Source organism: Bombyx mori, chromosome 26 (assembly GCF_030269925.1).
Source record: "Bombyx mori chromosome 26, ASM3026992v2".
NCBI classification, from domain to species: domain Eukaryota; kingdom Metazoa; phylum Arthropoda; class Insecta; order Lepidoptera; family Bombycidae; genus Bombyx; species Bombyx mori.
This window is the reverse complement of record NC_085132.1, coordinates 4,175,585-4,194,275: the sequence shown is the minus strand read 5'-3', so window position 1 is coordinate 4,194,275 and position 18,691 is coordinate 4,175,585. Positions and strand designations below refer to the sequence as shown.

The window sequence follows — 18,691 nt, the reverse complement described above, 5'->3', positions numbered from 1 at the left end:
GTCTCATGGGATTTCGTAATTGGAATAGAGTATAATTTTAAAGACACTTAAAGAAAACTAATCACAAGCATGTAAGTAGTTTACGTGTTGAAATCTTCCATGACTCACTATTCAGAAAAAAGTCTCCTTCTATGTTTGATGCTAATTATGTAATTACAACTATAAATCATTTTGATTCGCAGACAACCGGCCATTCGTTGACCGATTATTTAAAAGAATCTTTTATGCCACTAAACAACTTAATTTTTGGATACAAAATATTTAAAATATTGAGAACTAAGATTTTTTTCCCTACCTATGCCGATAGCCTTGAGAGGCTATTTCAGCTTTACCCTAACATGTAGATGAGCTCACGAGGCTCAAACCTGACGACGTTACTAACACGAACCCTAGCAAGAGCCGTGCTTCGCAGAATCTACCATCGGATCGGAAACGCGACCCACTGAGAAGATCCGGCGAGAAACTCAGTCTGCGGGTTAATTTACTCGTCGAGCCCATCGTCGCAAGCGACGGGTTCGACGAGAACGGTGGCTGGTGCTTGAAGTACCTAAAATCACTGTTAGTGTATTGGGAGAATCCGAAATGACGTGACGAAAATATCGAATCGGCTGGAAGTACCAAAATCAATACATACTGAGGTAGGCCATATCTAGTAATGGACAGATTCAATCTTTGTAGTGTCTATAGCTCCAGTCTAGTTTTAAACAAACTTGCTAAAATGCGCGTAGAGTACATGTACAATATAGTTCAGATTTGCATAACAATATTTTAGTAAAGCACCTTAAATATTACCCACACATAAATTCTGCCATTAATTGAAAAATGATTTGCTAAAAGCGGTCTCATTATCCTTAACTAATAATGACCTAAATTATCTCGCGCAACTGCGTTTATCAAAGAGGCAAAATAACGCAATCTCTCTCAAGCTATACATCTAACTCTACACGAGAATCAAATTAAATAATTCATTAAAATTTATAGAGAACCAATGATGAATTCATTTGCAAATTTGTGTCCATTAATAATTTCCGTGCATTGCAACATTTAGCCTTCATCGTTGACTTAAAAAATTAAAGAAACAAAATCATATAATCAGCTTAGTTTTATGCTGTATTGCTTAGATGTGTGGACGAGCTCACAGCCCTACCTGGTGTTAAGTGGTTACTGGAGCCCATAGACATCTACAACGTAAATGCGCCACCCACCTTAAGATATAAGTTCTAAGGTCTCAAGTATAGTTACAACGGCTGCCCCACCTTTCAAACCGAAACGCATTGCTGCTTCACGGCAGAAATAGGCGGGGTGGTGGTACCTACCCGTGCGGACTCACAAGAGGTCCTACCACTAGTAAAAAATGTTATATATCCAATTATTGTCCAATTGTTGACGTCCATGATCAATTGTGACCACTTAATGTAGGTTAGCCTTCAAAGGTAAATAAAAGATCGCATTCACATAATATGGCTATACAAATATTATTGTCACCTTTTAGTTATTTTTATAATTATAGTTTTTAAACTTATTAAATTAATTATAGTCAATTACTACATATTTATACAATTAATTATAGTCGAATTTCGACTACCGATCACTAGTTTTATTAAATACGTAAGTATATCAAGAATGATATACTATATTATCGCTCTGCACTATTTATAATATCGTATAAGTGAAACTGAACACACTGTTTCAATCGTGTGAGCATTTCGACATAATATATGCAGGATTATTTATTTAACTAACTCGTTAGAAAAAATTATGCAATTTCGATAGTTAAATATATTTTATTTTCAAAATACCGTTGAGCAGTAGTCTAAATGGTTTGTTTGTTTGTTTTTATAACTTGTTAAATCTTGAGAAATATTGGCTTTATTCGTTCGACTGGGTGTGTCCATTTCGGTGATATTGGCGGGAAAATGGCGAGGATGTAGGTCAGAGTTAAGATTCAAATGGTTGTCTTCAAACTTCCGCCAGAATGTTCAAGTCCCTCAATGGACGCGGTGGATCCTCCCGATCCACTAACGGTGTTTTTAGGTACTTTAAGCACCGGTCACCGTTCTCGTCGAACCCGTCGCTTGCGACGAAGGGCTCGACGAGTAAATTAACTCTCAGACACAGCCCACTGAGTTTCTCGCCGGATCTTCTCAGTGGGTCGCGTTTCCGATCCGGTGGTAGATTCTGCGAAGCACGGCTCTTGCTAGCGTTCGTGTTAGCATCGTCGTCAGGTTTGAGCCCCGTGAGCTCACCTACAAACGTTAGGGCGAAGCTGAAATAGCCTCTCAAGGCTATCAGCATAGGTAGGAACAAAAAAAAAAGGGCGCGGAATAAGGTTATGTTTATGAGTTTTCTTGTGCACTGGCTATTAATATCCTATTAATTACACACTGCTTACTAACTAGTTGATTGTGTTAGCTTAAGATTTTCTTAACGCCTTAAAACTTTTCCGAATCTATCTAATGATTCAGACGATATGGATGTTGGCGTTTGCAACACAGATAAATAGTACAAATAAAACTTCTATTGATTGGATGTGGTATCCATATGATTCGCTTTTTTTAATCTGACGTTTCGGATTTGCTTTACAATTTTCATACTCACAGACGAATGAGAATTTCATTTATCAATATTTGCATATTTTGCTAATTTACTATAAAAATATTTTTGATTTTATAATTTTAATGAAATGTACCGAAAGAAACCGAAGAAAATGCGATGAATATGTTAATTATTTAAATACATGCATTATTTTATTATTAATAAATCGTATGTTTAATTATGTAATCGTATTTAAATGATAGCTTTTTGTCATATAATTCTCATTAAAACTTGAATTTATATTTAAATTATTACAAAGTGAGATAACAGGAGACAGAGAACGGTCAGAAAACGCGATTGAGTCGTGGTAACGGTTACCGTCAAGCCAACATATTGTAGGCCCATACATAATGTAGCAGTCTATATATCATGTGAACCTCTGCGCCCTGGTCCAACGAGGAATTCTAGTTTCATAAATCTGTCTCAGGAAGCAAAGCCTCCAGCATATTTATGTTCAAGGTTTAATAGAAAAGAGCATTTATTGTGAATGAAATTATAAGAAAACAACCTAATCTAAGTGTTATTTTATAGATATACGTTATACGTTATATATATATCAATGGTTCTTAATGATTAAATTTCAAACGACGAATATGGTTACATATTATGAAGAAAACATCTGGTTTAAATGATTGCATTATCAAGGAAGCGGTGATATAATACCGATAAACGATGCTAGCGATCCAACGCTGTTGCATTTCTAACCGTATGTAGTTCATTTGGGCCGGTCAGTGGCAGCGTCGGAAAACGCATTTCACTAGTTAGGTCCGCTCGGCGCGAGATGGCGCTCCCGGAGGCCGTTTCTAATATAAGCCTGCGCCGGCGGCGCTCCTCTCATTGCCTCACAACGCGTACAAGTGCTCGGTCGGCTGTGCCTAAATCTCGCCGCGGAACGTGTTACGATCTTGTGTTGTCTGTGCTGTCATGGATATTGTCACCCTGGACCCGACCGGTCTCTATTAACCATGGAGCTTACTCTGGACCCCACCGGCCAGTACTGAACAAGACTTTACCCCTTCTTATTAGAAATGCTCAAAGTGTTGGATCCCACCGGTCAGTATTAAAGCAACCATGACCGGCCTGGACCCCACCGAAGTGTACTGATGTCAACATGTGCTGCGGCCGGAGGAGGATCTGCACTGGCTCGAGTCCGGCGGAAACGTCTTCGTGCAGAAAGAGAAGGTTTCACACAGACTTCCCGCTTTGCTGATCGACAACAACCGCGCCTGTAAATATGAACACGGAGGGACGTGACAAGGTCATTGCATGGAAATCAGCTGATTGCTAAGCGCCATCCGGAAATGTATAGAAATACTTCGATTATCTTGAGACAACCTCCTTAGTCACATTTAAATGTAAGTTTTTTTTTTTCTGCTACTTTTCGAAACTGCCCGTTGACGTCGCGCAGCTCGTTCCATATTCGAATTTAAATTCCATTCGGGAGACACGTCGACGGACATTTTCGTGTTTTATTTTTGTTTTGTAAAATATTCCAAAATTCAGGGATTAAATCAGCGAGACAAAGAAGCGGGCAGCTGTCGCCGTGACGGACTCCACTGTTGCACGCCACACGTTAAAAGTTCATTGCACAGATGTAATCCTTCCTATTTCCCCGAATGCCATATTCGGACATTTTAGAATGCGAAGGCACATTCGTAGTCAGAATAGAACGAACCGAGACGGTACTGGTAATGTCTATTTTATTTAAAATCCCCGTAAAGGCCCGCGTAAGATTTCTGCTCGAATTTCGGCCAGTATCGCGATTTTTATGGCACCGACCGCGAGTTCGTTGACCGGACATATTTTATTTCATCGCGCGCTTCCACGTACACACACAGAGAGTATACACCCACACGGAGAAACAGACGCACCCACACGAACGCAATTAACGTTTACATGTCCGCGTGAAGTTTCGCGTAAACACAAAACCGCGCTCACTTACACACCGTGTACATACACATTGCCGTAATTAATTAATATTATTGTGTCACACTCGCAATCAATAAAACAATTCACTTTTCAAATTGTGCACTATTGAATAACTATTATAAATTTCCAATCGATCGTGCTATATTTACTTTAGCAATAACTAGTCTAATCAATGTTAATTAATGTTAAGATTTAGTAATGTATGATACGATTTAGTGTCGCATATTTTAATGAAGCTGATGAGACAAGTTTTATCGTCGACCGAGGTGGGCTCGACTCGAAATATCTTAAAGAATTAACAAGCACGTAATGTGTCCGTGTTTGCCGAATTATTCCAGTTCATCAACCGGGCGAACGTCCGATCGGGAGTTCAAAATAGATGCGGACGCGATTCCACGGCGCTCCTCGGCGACATATTAAAAAAAAAACTTGATTTTAAAACATGAATCAGTTTAGTGAGTAATAAAAAAATAGAGTAGATGCATTTTAATTTTGCAACATTGCAACACTGCGCTATACTGTCAAATTTAAAATCGAAAATTGAACACGGAAGTCTGTGGCGCTTGCGCAACCCGGCTTGTGATTGAAAGATTGTTCATCATTTGTCACGAGCGATGTATTAGTTAGTTGTACGTGATATTTTGTTTGGCACACGTGAGATTGAGCAATAATTTCGCGATGAACCTCCTTGACCCCGCGGCTCGGCAGAGAGACTCCACCGGCTGCAATGTGGCCTGTTTTCGGCATTGCGTCATCATAGGTCACTACCTCCCTAGTCCGCCATATTTTTTGCACATAATTTTATGCTTAGCACGTCGAGTTCTTCCTTTGTTGGTCCATTTAGACTCCAACGCGCTTTTTTGGTAGCTTTATATAGCCAGAGCGGGCCCGTGTCGTAACTTAATGTGCTGTATTTTGATTTTGATAAAACTTGAACCCGACAAAGCTATTTTATTTCTTTTTAAGGGCATTTAGAGGCCATAAAAACGGGCATGCGCCGACGTGGACACCAAATGACGCGTCTTGTACAAACAATCGCATGGCAAAAGAGGCATTTTGTTTAACTCTTCTTAAGGCCTTAAACTTTTTTAATCGCTAAATGAATTGAAGTCTTCATTTAAACCTTAATACACACTCTCGTTTTTAAGTTTCATACTTTATTATTAAATGTATTTATGTTATTTCAATGAAGTCAGTCTATTTTGTTCGTCACATCGAATCTTCACACTATCATATTATGTGAACTGATTTCAATATGGGTCGCATTATAATGGTCTAAATGAAATAATGGTTTAAATGAATGAAGTATCAGTGGCTGTATGAAAGTATCTATCGAATAAGTAAATTTCTACAAACGATTTGGATATCCACATAACATCTATTAGAGTGCATGCATGTCCACTGCCATCGTAAATAAAATAAATCGATTTCACAAAAACCTAATTGCTGCTCGTACTATTAACTCGGTTTAGTATAAAAAGTTGATGTTGAATACATCAACAAACAAATTGAAACAAATGTTTCAATCCACGGTGAAGAAATAACATAGTGTAATAAAAATAAAACCCGCAAAATTATAATTTGCGTAATTACCGGTGGTAGGACCTCTTGTGAGTCCGCACGGGTAGGTACCACCGCCCTGCCTATTTCTGGCGTGAAGCAGTAATGCGTTTCGGTTTGAAGGGTGGGGCAGCCGTTGTAACTATACTTGAGACCTTAGAACTTAAATCTCAAGGTGGGTGGCGCATTTACGTTGTAAATGTCTATGGGCTCCAGTAACCACTTAACACCAGGTGTGCTGTGAGCTCGTCCACCCATGCACTAAAAAAAAAGAATAGTTTCAATCTTATAATCGATTACTACTGAAAATGCATGAGGCATTATAAAAATAATTAATTTCATATCGTTAACCCTTTTTTTTTCACAAAAATTTCATTTCAACGTTTTCATTATACAATTATGCATTCAATGATTAATTTACCGCAGCTTTTTTACGACAAATTCCAATTTTTTAATTGACATTACGTGTGTATTTTAAGATATTGTGTATTTTAATCTTATACACGTTTTCCGTCGATTTTTTTTTTCCTACCTATGCTGATAGCCTTGAGAGGCTATTTCGCTTCTCCATGACGTGTAGGTGAGCTAATGGGTTCAACCTGAGAGAATTTGTTAACACTAGCCCTAGCAAGAGCAGTGCTTCGCAGAATCTACCACCGGATCGGAAACGCGACCCACTGAGAAGATCCGGCGAGAAACTCAGTGGGCTGTGTCTATGGGTTAACTCACTTGTCGAGGCCCTCGTCGCAAGCGACGGGTTCAGCGAAGACGGTGACCGGTGCTTGAGGTACCTAAAAGCACCGTTAATGGATCGGGAGGATCCGTAATGACGTGTTTAGGGCGACGTCGACTGTTTACCATTCGGTCTACAGGATCGGGGGTATGTAATTCCCGGCAGCGACAAGAGGGTTTTCATATCGTGCCGATTACGTCAATGCTTTTATATTATGAAAGCTTTTATTTTTTTTGGAATTCGAATCGATACAATTTCACAATTATTATTTTTGTTTTTTTTTTTTTAATACGTTTATCAGTATGTGGAATGCCACGGTCAGATGGAGTTGCGTCAGGTACTGTAAAACCGTTGACACAATATTTACGAAACAACAACAAATGTACCTACTCGATATTGCGCATATTCTTAAAGGTTGAAAGAATTGGTAATGCGTTTAATTAAACGACGAAATTATTGAGTAAAAAAAAAATACATTTACGCGTCGATGTTTTTTTTTATTTATTGCTTTGATGGATGGACGAGCTCACAGCCCACCTGGTGTTAAGTGGTTACCTGGAGCCCATAGACATCCACAAAGTAAATGCGCCACCCACCTTTGAAATATAAGTTCTAAGGTCTCAAGTATAGTTACAACGGCTGCCCCACCCTTTCAAACCGAAACGCATTACTGCTTCACGGCAGAAATAGGCAGGGTGGTAGTACGTACCCGCGCAGACTCACAAGAGGTCCTACCACCAGTAATAAACTAATGAAAAATAATGCTTATTACAGTAGGATAGAATGAAATCGAAATACGTGCCTTGAATATCAGTGACCATTGTGTATAGATAGCAGTTTAGCTTTATGAAATAAATTAATAGCGTATAGCGTTTCCAATTATTTCAAATGCATCATTTAAATTGGTTCATAAATTTTATTTCACTAAGAAGTAGGTAGACATTTTGATCGTAATTCTGATGTGACAATTGTTCGAAAAAACCAATATCACTCACATACTGAGACAAATATACTGAGACCTTACAACTTATATCTCAAGGTGGGTGGCGCATTTACGTTGTAGATGTCTATGGGCTCCAGTAACCACTTAACACCGGGTGGGCTGTGAGCTCGTCCAACCATCTAAGCAATAATAAAAAAAATAGGCTCTGTTGTGTCCAACCATAGATAAATCCTCAATCGATTAGATAGAACGACAGACAAGAGAAGACATAGAGTAGATATTTTTTTTTATTTAGTGCATTAACTTATTGTATTTAGTTTATAGTTAGTTAATTATTAGAGTTATAATTTTATCCTTTACCAAACATAATTGACAAAGATAATATTTGCAATGATTGCCTTCATTGCATTGCTATCATTTGAAATTATTGAACCGTTGTCATTAATTAATATCCACAGACACAATGTTCTGGCTATTTAATTGCGATAAACACAAAAAAATAACAACAACAGATAAACAAACGCTGTAATGGCCTTAATTACGTGAGAGTAATAGTAACAATTAAAATGCGATTCATTGTCACAAAACGACCCTGAATCCTTTCAAATTCAATTTGAAATCAAGACACTTTGTGTTATTCTCATTTAGCGCGTTTTTGTTGCGACTGCCTTGGACGACGCTTCCTTAATGTAAACAGATGTTAAATCAATGTGGAGACATCATAATTAACATGAAAATTGTGCATAAAAACTGAAAAACATAAAGAAATTCAGTTCCAATGTGATTCTAAGTACACATAGGATTTAATTTATTAAAAACTGAGTTCGTCAAATTTCAAGAGATGATTTGAAAATATAACCTTTTCATTTCCTGAAAGCTACATCTTTTTCAGACTGGACGACGTCTAATTCGTCATCTATCAAAGTCATTGACACGCCGCATTGAGTGTCAATATACTAGGAGACGATGAGACGGCAAGCGTTCAATCAACTCTCGCGGTGCATCTACCTTATCATATCGCCTAATTGCCAATGACACCGCCCAAAATCATTTCACAAACGCGTACAATATAAGAAGGCAGGTCCGTGTAAACGATAACAGCACGCAAAAGATAACGCACACATTCAAACAAGACGCGGAAAACCACGTGTAACTCAAGAAACACTTCTTGGGCGTTCATGTCCTCCTAGTACCTGAAACATAAGAATTGCTCACCAAGGAATTTTGAGTTTACACACAAACCAACTTTCACATGGAAAATCGTACACAAACGTAGAATCACGTTAGTGTATAGCGCATGCTCTCATTTCAATATTATATGTTATGTTTTTGACGTCTGTGTGTAGTGAAAACGTTTCCCTACACAGCACTTCGCTTGTATGTACGTGCATAAGTGGCAGTATCTCATAAAGGAACGCGTGTTAATAGCAAAGTTGTGTTTCCGCATAGGCAATTCTGAGAGTCGAGTAACATGAACGAGTGAGGGTTGCCCCCGTGTGAACAAGAGAGCGTCAACCTTATAATTAGAAAAAGTACATTTACGTTTCCGCGCATGCGCACTTTACTTGGTCAATAAATACTTTTCTAACGATTTGATACAGTTGCCATTAACAAGACTTATCAAACGCGAGTCAAACTTTTAATGATCGTGAGTAATAATAGTGCTTTCGTAAATAAACTTATACTACATATTATTATGTAGCTAAATTTAGAAAACTAAATGCAAGACTAAAATCAATGAATGCGTCTAAATTAGAAATCGCTTGGTGTGACACGCCTACACGCGCTCACGCACACTTTCAAACGAGCCTACATACATTATAATACATATTTGTGTGTGTACTGCGAGCAGCGACACTGATATCAGGTAGTTGTACGTCACAAGTTGGCCTCTTGTGATCTCTGCGAGCCTAGTACCTCGTCTTCCCGTAATAAGCTGAATATAACTCGCTTTTCTTGATCTTCCCAATAAAGGAACACATTATTTCCAACTTCCGTGTTCTTCTCATCCATCTGAAGTGATTTACAACAGAAAACACCAGTCCCTAGTGTGGTGATGCTTGAAAATTGACATGTTATTATTACAGCACGCTCTGATATAAATAGCATGCATTTAATAATACGCAGACGCCGGACTAAATTATTAAGTAACATTTTTTTATTGTACCCCCTTCAGAAATTAGTTTCTCTCTATCTCGCTCACCAATACAAACTACTCAACACTGGTTGAAAACTTGTAAATCTTTTCATAAAACTTACATTGTTACTAAGACCACATAACTGCCTGAAAGTTAACCACGTTGTAAGATGTAAAATAACACCTCCACCATAGTTATGTCAGCCTAGTACACGGTGTTCTAGTTGACGACTCAGACAGTCAAGATGATCAGGTGTAACACCATACAGCTTCCATTGATTAGATAGAATCATTGATGATAGTCTGAGTGGGGTCACATGGAGATGTGAGCATCTTTTTTAATATGCTTTTTAAACAGGGTATTATTACATATTACTGAACACCTAGCGCCATCTATGATCAACTAGTATGAACTTAATTCATTTTATAGTAAATTATAAATGTAAATAATATAATAAAGATCTCATACTAAGAATACGCATTTACATTATTTATCCACATACATAATACATTACATTTAAAACAACATATCATCTGTAAATTAAACAAAAACAGGTGCAGGCAGGCTAGTACTGACCAAGGATGACCACTAGGGAAGGTGTATAACACGGTACAAATTTTAATGTCATGAATTTACTTGGTGCATTTAAAAAAAACACAATATTTGCAATAATGTCACCTGGGAAACCGGGAAAAGGAATGGTAAACAGTATGAACAATAGCAAACATTATCAAGAATAAAATAATGACATTGATGCTAGAATTATAAGAGAAACAACTAAATAGTTTACGAAAGATTGTTGTAATTAGTCTACTATTAAAATAAAACGAGAAATATAGAATTTTCAAAAATTGTGTCATTATGGTAAGTGTTAGATCCGAACCCAGGCTACCACGATAAGAAATAACTCACAGAAATTTAATTCCCATTTCAAATGTATGTAAAAAGCTCCACACACTATATTTTTAAGAATTGCATGTTAAAAGCGGTATCCATAAACCTGCCCTTTTTTCAATATTGGGGGTATTTATGGGTTCTGTGGAGTTAAAAAAAAACTACCTTTAAAACATTTATAGACAAAAGAACTTGAGTTGTCTACAATCACATTGCGCAAACGAAGCGTATTATTCAATCATAAAAGAATACTTTTTTGCAACATTAGCTGCATTTGTTAAAAAACGTATTTGCGAAAAAAAAACACCTAATTGTCCTTGAAATGTTTGTAGGCAATGGTTTCTTGCAGCTCTTAATTCTTGGTGGTCGGTATCCCTTGTGCTAGTAATGTTTTATGAATATTATTCTGTGCATTATTTGACGTTACCAATAAAGAAGCCGCCTTAATATTTCGTGTTTCAACGGTTGCGCATTAAAACCCCGGATTTGATTTCACACATATAAGTTTTACAGACTTATCAAAATCATCTATTGTGTTTTGGATACCGCGTTAAAACTAAACAATAATTGAGTCTTCTATTATCAAAGGTGGCAATCTGTGCATTTGGACAAAAAAATGTTATTGATATGTCAATACAGATTGATTTGAATATAATCGTCTCCTTCAAAAAATACGGTTCAAAACCTGCATTAAATAAAGGTTAATACTTAACCTGTTCCTTATCTAAGATTTCGTTCAGAAGAGTTTTGTGACTGCCAATGGAATACAAAGTCAATAACTCGTTTTTCTGATTTACCAATAATTGTCGAAAAGTCACATTGCCGGCTTTGATAATAGTCGACTCAATTATAGCTCTTAATAGGCCTCACACATTCGACTACGCAGTTAACAACGTTACACGCTGCATTGTCACAAAAAAAAAACATTTATGCAAAGGACTAGCCACCTGACGACATGTGCGAAGGGTTATTAAAAACCAAACGAGTTTAAAACGCGGTATTATCTTTCATCGTGTTTTATGCAAACAGCCTGGCACTGTGTCAATAGTGCTCGAGGATGTGCTTGTAATTTATGAGTAACGCATAGAAAAACAATAATTCATTACACCATTGTATTATTACGATAATTTATTCATAAAGATAACGTCGTAACCGATTTCATTGATGAAAATAACACATCTAACTATCAAACGTTTTAACAGTTCATGGTCTTTGTAATTCACTTACGCTACAACATTTATTTGTTTATTTATTTATTTGAGAACTGTTATTATGAAAATAAATATATTATTTCAAATTTAGAAACTTTATAAAAAAACGAACATATTTTAATAGAATCTCCTCTGTTTCCAAGAATCTGCCTAAAAGGTATTAAAGTTGATTTTTTCTATTTTTTCAGATGAATGCTGATTCCAGATACGCAACACTTCGACCAACAATGATCGAATTTTGGCAACTACAACAGATTATTTTTTCCGTAAATTTTAATCAATACTCATTAGTTTGTAAGTTGTGTAATGACTGACATTAATATCTCGATATTCGCATATCTTTAATTGCATTTGTTTATTGTAATCATAAATTATTATTTTTAATATTAAAATAATGTTATTATGACGTGGCCGTCCGAAATATCTAAAAAACATGTTATTTATCAATTACAATTTGATTATATTTTGCTTATCAGATACAAATTGAATGAGTTCGAATAAATTTTACGTTTTCCCAAAAAGTACTAAAGTATACTGCAGATTTTATAGTGGGTCCACAATTCATAATTTTGATACGAAAATACTCTATTATTTTTGGAACGTCAATGTCAAAATTGTACATCTGTCAATTGAATAAGTCGCGTCATTTTAGGCTAAGGAAAATAATATGTGACAAGCAAACAGAGGCAATGGTGTTTTTGAATGGTTTTCTTGAATCCGTCTGTATATTTTAAAAAGGAACCTTCAAAAATAATCCAAACAAGTACATACGTAATATTTTACTTTATTTTTTGGCTTCTCTTCATTATTCGAGTTACCAATCTAAGGTTTTCCGCTTGTTAAATGTATATAAACGCAATGCTTGAACATGCTTCAGTTCGTATTTTATTATTCATTTAATGTTTATTTTTTAAGAATCATATTTTATGGTGTAGATAAGACTGCGATAATTTTTAACTGCATTTCTATTTCTAAATAAAAATAAAAACATGACGATTTGTAACCTAGATTTTAAAATACTTAAATATTAATTATAATTTACTATGTACTTTTTAAAATATTTTTAACAACGAATGTTTGTGTAACGATAATTAATTTAAGTCTTAGTTTTTTAAGTTTTATACTTCAGTGTTGCCCTACAAAGACTGAAAGGAAAATTACTAAGAAAAAATGAGGATCAAACCTTTTCTACCCTTTATAAATAACAAGGTCTGGAAAAGCACCCACCCTTTACTAAATTCTAATTAAATAGTTATATTATTCACGTGTATTTCGGTATATTCTTAAGGGATAAATAAATGTTTATATAATATCTGAATTCTTTCAATTATTTCTCAATGTTTAATAAGCACAATTTGAGCATTGCCTTAACATGCTGTGTCTGTATCTGTACTTGATATTCACTTATATCTTAAAAGGTCTCTGGTAACCTCACTGTATGTTGATGCTATGTACAAGAAACTTTGACGCCAGCGCAAACCAAAACTCCTCCATCAGATTAACGATGCACGAACACAGATAAAAAAGCACAAAAACATTTAAAAAAAATCTACAAAGATAATTTTGTACACGGTAAGTAATGGAGTTAATTTTATCAAGTACTCTTATCGTAAGCTAAAAAAAAAACATAAGGCCGAATCTTTTTGCAGAAAATTTATGACAATTTTTTTTTAAATCTATTTATATAAAAATGTATTGCTGCTCGTTAGTCTCGCTAAAACCCGAGAACGGCTGGACGGACCGATTTGGCTAATTTTGGTCTTGAATAATTTGTGGAAGTCCAGAGAAGGTTTAAAAGGTATATAAATATGTCAAATGCTCGGAATTAAATAAAAATAACATTTTTGTTTTTCCTTTGATGTCCCCCCCCCCCCCCCCCCGTCGAACGGATGGATTCCTTTTGTTTGTTTTAAGTTTATTTTATACAAAAGTTTAGGTCTTTAATTTATCAATTGAGGCACTACGGAGTCTGCCGGGTTAGCTAGTTATTTGAATAAAATTTCTTCTAGAATATCATCTAGTATTTTCTTGGATATTCGCGTGTCACACACAGACTTAACTGCCCTTCTGCGACCACAAAAATGTTGTAAAGGAATCTAAACGTTCCAAATATTTATTATAATGAACATTAAAAACGCGAGCTCAAACAGTAAAAGTAGTCTTAATTATATTAGAACTAATTACAATTTGAAAATTTCCCAAAAGCTTCAACAACAACAATTTTATAGCTTTTTTCCCCTATGTAATCGTGGGTAGCTTAAGAGGCTGTTCCAAATTCACGGTAGGTGAGCTCACGGGAAGAGAGAAGAATTTCACTCACGCCAGAATTTCTAACACTAGCCCTAGTAAGAGTAGTGCTTTGCTGCATCCGGCGAGAAACTCAGTAGGTAACAATAATTATACCAAGCTTCGTATAAACTATGCGAACGAAACAATTAAGAACAAACAAATATACAAACTGCCCCTGCCAATTACACTGGTGCTCATGAGTGACAGTGACCACTCGCCATCTCCATCACCACTCGGTGAAAATAAAAAATAATAGTCATATAAATAGGTTATAATTTAGACTAGCAGCTGCCGGTAATATAACGCATTCAGCCTTAAGAAAATAGGAAAAGATTAAAAACGATTTTGAATGATAGCTTTTATGCCTAGGTGGTTTTTTTTTTTTTTTTTTTCCACAGGAGAAAATCGCCGGATCCCCACCCGCACGGCAGGTGGGGTATGTGGGAGTCGAACCTCACTAAAAACTCCTGCCGCTCACAGCCGGCGCCCTACCCCGGACCGGGTGGGAACCCAGTCGGAGTTATTGAGACGGCGGGACAGGGTTTACGCAGAGCACATTACATCCATCCCGCCGTCCCCCAGACGCCGGACCGGCGGCCGCCAGCAACATGACCGCCGGTTCCCTCGGTCGACGGGCCAAGAGCCCGATTGATAGCGCCGCGCTACACCTTCCCCCGGAGCGGTCGGGGGAACGCGACCTACCACGCCGCCCCACGCCTAAGCTCCTCCCCGCACAAAGCGGGTGGAGCCCGAAGCTCTTAGGGGGCCGGGTTACGGACGAGACCCCGGTCCCGACCCCCTGCTCGGCGGCGGCGGGTTTCTGCGTAGTGAGGAGAGCTTTGCCTCACTCGCCCCGCCGCCTCCTTCTGCGAGATGGTGCACTCGCAGAAGTCGAGCATAGCCTTCCAGGACTCGTCACCGCCAAGCATCGACGCCACGACGCCAGGCAGCGACAAGTCCGGTCCTATCTTTGCGACCAGGACACGGCGCTGCACCTCCCAAGCGGGGCAGACAGCGAGCGTATGCTCCGCCGTGTCCAGGTCGTGTCCACAATGGTGGCACCTCGTCGTATGCCTAGGTGGTAGGACCTCTTGTGAGTCCGCGCGGGTAGGTACCACCACCCTGCCTATTTCTGCCGTGAAGCAGTAATGCGTTTCGGTTTGAAGGGCGGGGCAGCCGCTGTAATTATACTTGAGATCTTAGAACTGATATCTCAAGGTGGATGGCGCATTTACGTCGTAGATGTCTATGGGCTCCAGTAACCATTTAACACCAGGTGAGCTGTGAGCTTGTCCACCCAACTAAGCAATAAAAAAAAAGTGTTTTATGATCAAATATGCTTTGAAAAAGAAAAAAAAACTATTAACAAATTAATTAACCAATGTTTGATAGGGCGTTTTTCGTTTATGAAATAACACGAGATCCGAAATACACAACCAAAGCACATACGTAGTCAAATGTCTGTTTTAATTATAATTTATATATAGTTTATTTTATTTACTGGTGGTAGGACCTCTTGTGAGTCCGCGCGAGTAGGTACCACCACCACTGCCTATTTCAGCCGTGAAGCAGCAATGCATTTCGGTTTGAAGGTTGGGGCAGCCGTTATAACTATACTCAGACCTTACAACTCATATCTCAAGGTGGGTGACGGCATTTACGTTGTAGATGTCTATGTAATCCGGTAACCACTTTGCACCAGGTGTGGTGTGAGGACGTCCACCCATCAAAGCAAAAAAAGTTTGTGTTTTTTAATAACGAGAGAAACCAAAGTCCAAAACTACCTTACAATACGCATCACGCATGGCCATCACGTCTGTCATCTTCGGACATTATATTTGAAATGCGAAATGAATATTTGAAAAGCATCATGAGACTTCTCTGAATTCTGACGAGAATGTATTTTTCCTTCGAAATTTTCTGCTAATTTTCTTTTTCAATATTCTAAAAATAATTTCCATTAATAATTTCGGTTATCTATTTCTATATATCCCTTTCCGATTTTACCTTCCGTTTCGTATATTCTCAAAATATGTTTATTTACGTATTAGAGTTATTCTTTTCTTATATTTATCTGCCTGTAATAATCTAAATCTGTGTAAAAGGCAATAAATGATTTTACTATCAATATTATACTATATTTATTTAAAATCTTATTAGTTACTTATAATTTATTAAAAAATATATTTTGAAATACAATATAAAAAGAACTATTTATTATTATAACTAGCTGACCCGGCAGATTTCGTAGCGCCTCAATCGATAAATAAAAGACACGTCAAGGGGACACATCAAAGGAAAAACAAAATTGTTTGTTTTTATATAATTCCGAGCTTTTTTTATGTTTTCTCACCTTTTAAACCTTCCCTGGACTTCCACGAATAATTCAAGACCAAAATTTGCCAAATCGGTCAAGCCGTTCTCGAGTTTTAGCGAGACTAACGAACAGCAAGTCATTTTTATATATAGAGATATACGTATGATATGCTAAATCTAATATATAAAATTCTCGTGTCACAATGTTCGTTCCCATACTCCTCCGAAACCGCTTGACCGATTCTCATGAAATTTTTTATGCATATTTAGTAAGCCTGAGAATCGGCTACTATCTATTTTTTATACCCCTAAGTGATTAGGGTTGTCCACCCCTAACATATTTTTTTTAGTTGGACTTTTTTTTTGTTAGAATGAGGTATTATGTAGTTGAATGAGGTTTTGTTATTTTTATTATATATTTCCTCATCGTTCACAGCACTACATACCTCTTTCACTCATTTACCACATCCTTACACACTTACAATAAGTTAGTTTTTTTTTCTACACTAGAAATTCCCTAGAAATCTTATATATGACAAAACAATTTTTGCCGGGTCAGCTAGTAGACTATAAAATAGTCTCAACAAACACCATACATTAAAACAATATACCACCGTGTACCTACGAACCGCATTGTTATTAAAAACAGACAATAAACCTCATTGTTACATTTCGTTATAACACAGTTTGCAACGTAACCTGATTGCGAGTTTTGCAAAATGTAACACAAAAGAAACACAAGATACAGAATTCAACGTATTGTGACACAAATGTGTGGTGTTTGGTGTATATAGAGAGCATTTATTAAATTTAACTTTTTTGTTCTTACGAAAACAAAAAGTTTTTGTTGCTTCCGCCTAGTTACGTATGTATGTGTAATCAAAGCTTAAAACGAAATCTGCCCGAATTTTTTCATCAGAGATGCACAGATGCGGTCAAAGATCGCTGGTTTTTAGGATGGAAACGTTGCTGGTGGCCCGGAGGCCTTTCCTGCTTCAACAGTGTGCTTAGTACGAGCTTTTTAAGCTATTGCATAGCTTTTATCGCGGGCTTTGAGTGCGGCGACCTAATCAAGAAATTCCGTAACGAAAATAAAACCTAACACCCCCCCACTCCGCCTACCATGTAGCTCGCATTCAACACATTCACACGTTGCGCTTGTGTAGTGTTGGTAAATAAGCGCGCGGCGTGACGTCGCACTGCATACGCATCATGAAAAGCCTGCCCATCTCTATCTCGAGCGGTCTAGCTTATGAGTGGGAAGGGGACAGTTAATGTTTTGCTTTTGTTAATGTTTATAAAATTAAATATATCTTGGTCTTATATTATTATTTTTTTGATATTAAATTATTATTGTTAGATTACGTATAATTGCATAAGTTGATAAAAAATGTTATGCAATAGCTTTACCGCGGCAGTCCCTGAGAGCCACACGTGTTTTTTTATTTCTCTAACTTCTAGCGGCAACCGTAGGGACGCTGTTCAACTCCATACAAATTTGAGTTAATCGATCGAAAAGTTAAAAAGCCCGCCCTAAGCACACAAAATAGGTGGGGGCTCAACTTGGAGAGTAGGGATTTGCTAACAGCTGCCTAAGCATCTCCAAAAGAGTCCTAACACCTCAAGCAGCTGGTTCGCAAATGAATCTACTTCCGAATCGGAACACGACCCGTTAAGAAGATCGCTTTGAGAGAGAAATGACGCAACACTTTGACGGGATCATCTCAAACAATTCCGCGATGCAACCAAAACCCGATGTAAAAATAGTTTTCTTCAACATTTTTTCTACTAATGACACCCTTAAAATTCTTACACACCAGAAGTATTCATATGACATAACTTCAATGAAAACTACAATTGTATTAATTCTACAATTACGGTTCTTGTACATGGAGCCTTATTACAACTGACTCGCTTTTATCAAGTGTTAGACGCAGCCGAAAACACATATAAATATAATTTAAAAAACATTTCGATCTTGATATTGACAAATCGGAAACGTCAACAACTGTAACACCCGGTCAAGGATGAAAATTTACTTAACATTATGCAAAATTAGTATTCTGTCTTCAGTCCTGTATAT

General features: G+C 37.2%; 1 protein-coding gene across 4 annotated transcripts; it reads left to right on the top strand.

Moving 5' to 3' along the window:
• Nucleotides 1–3,443: 3,443 nt before the first annotated feature.
• On the top strand, nucleotides 3,444–13,313 carry Tal-like (tarsal-less). Of its 4 annotated transcripts, none has more exon segments than NM_001099847.1 (2): nucleotides 3,444–3,950; nucleotides 12,192–13,313. In NM_001099847.1, a coding segment is annotated over 1 exon segment (39 nt). In that variant the 5' UTR covers nucleotides 3,444–3,519; the 3' UTR covers nucleotides 3,559–3,950; nucleotides 12,192–13,313.
• Nucleotides 13,314–18,691: the final 5,378 nt, after the last annotated feature.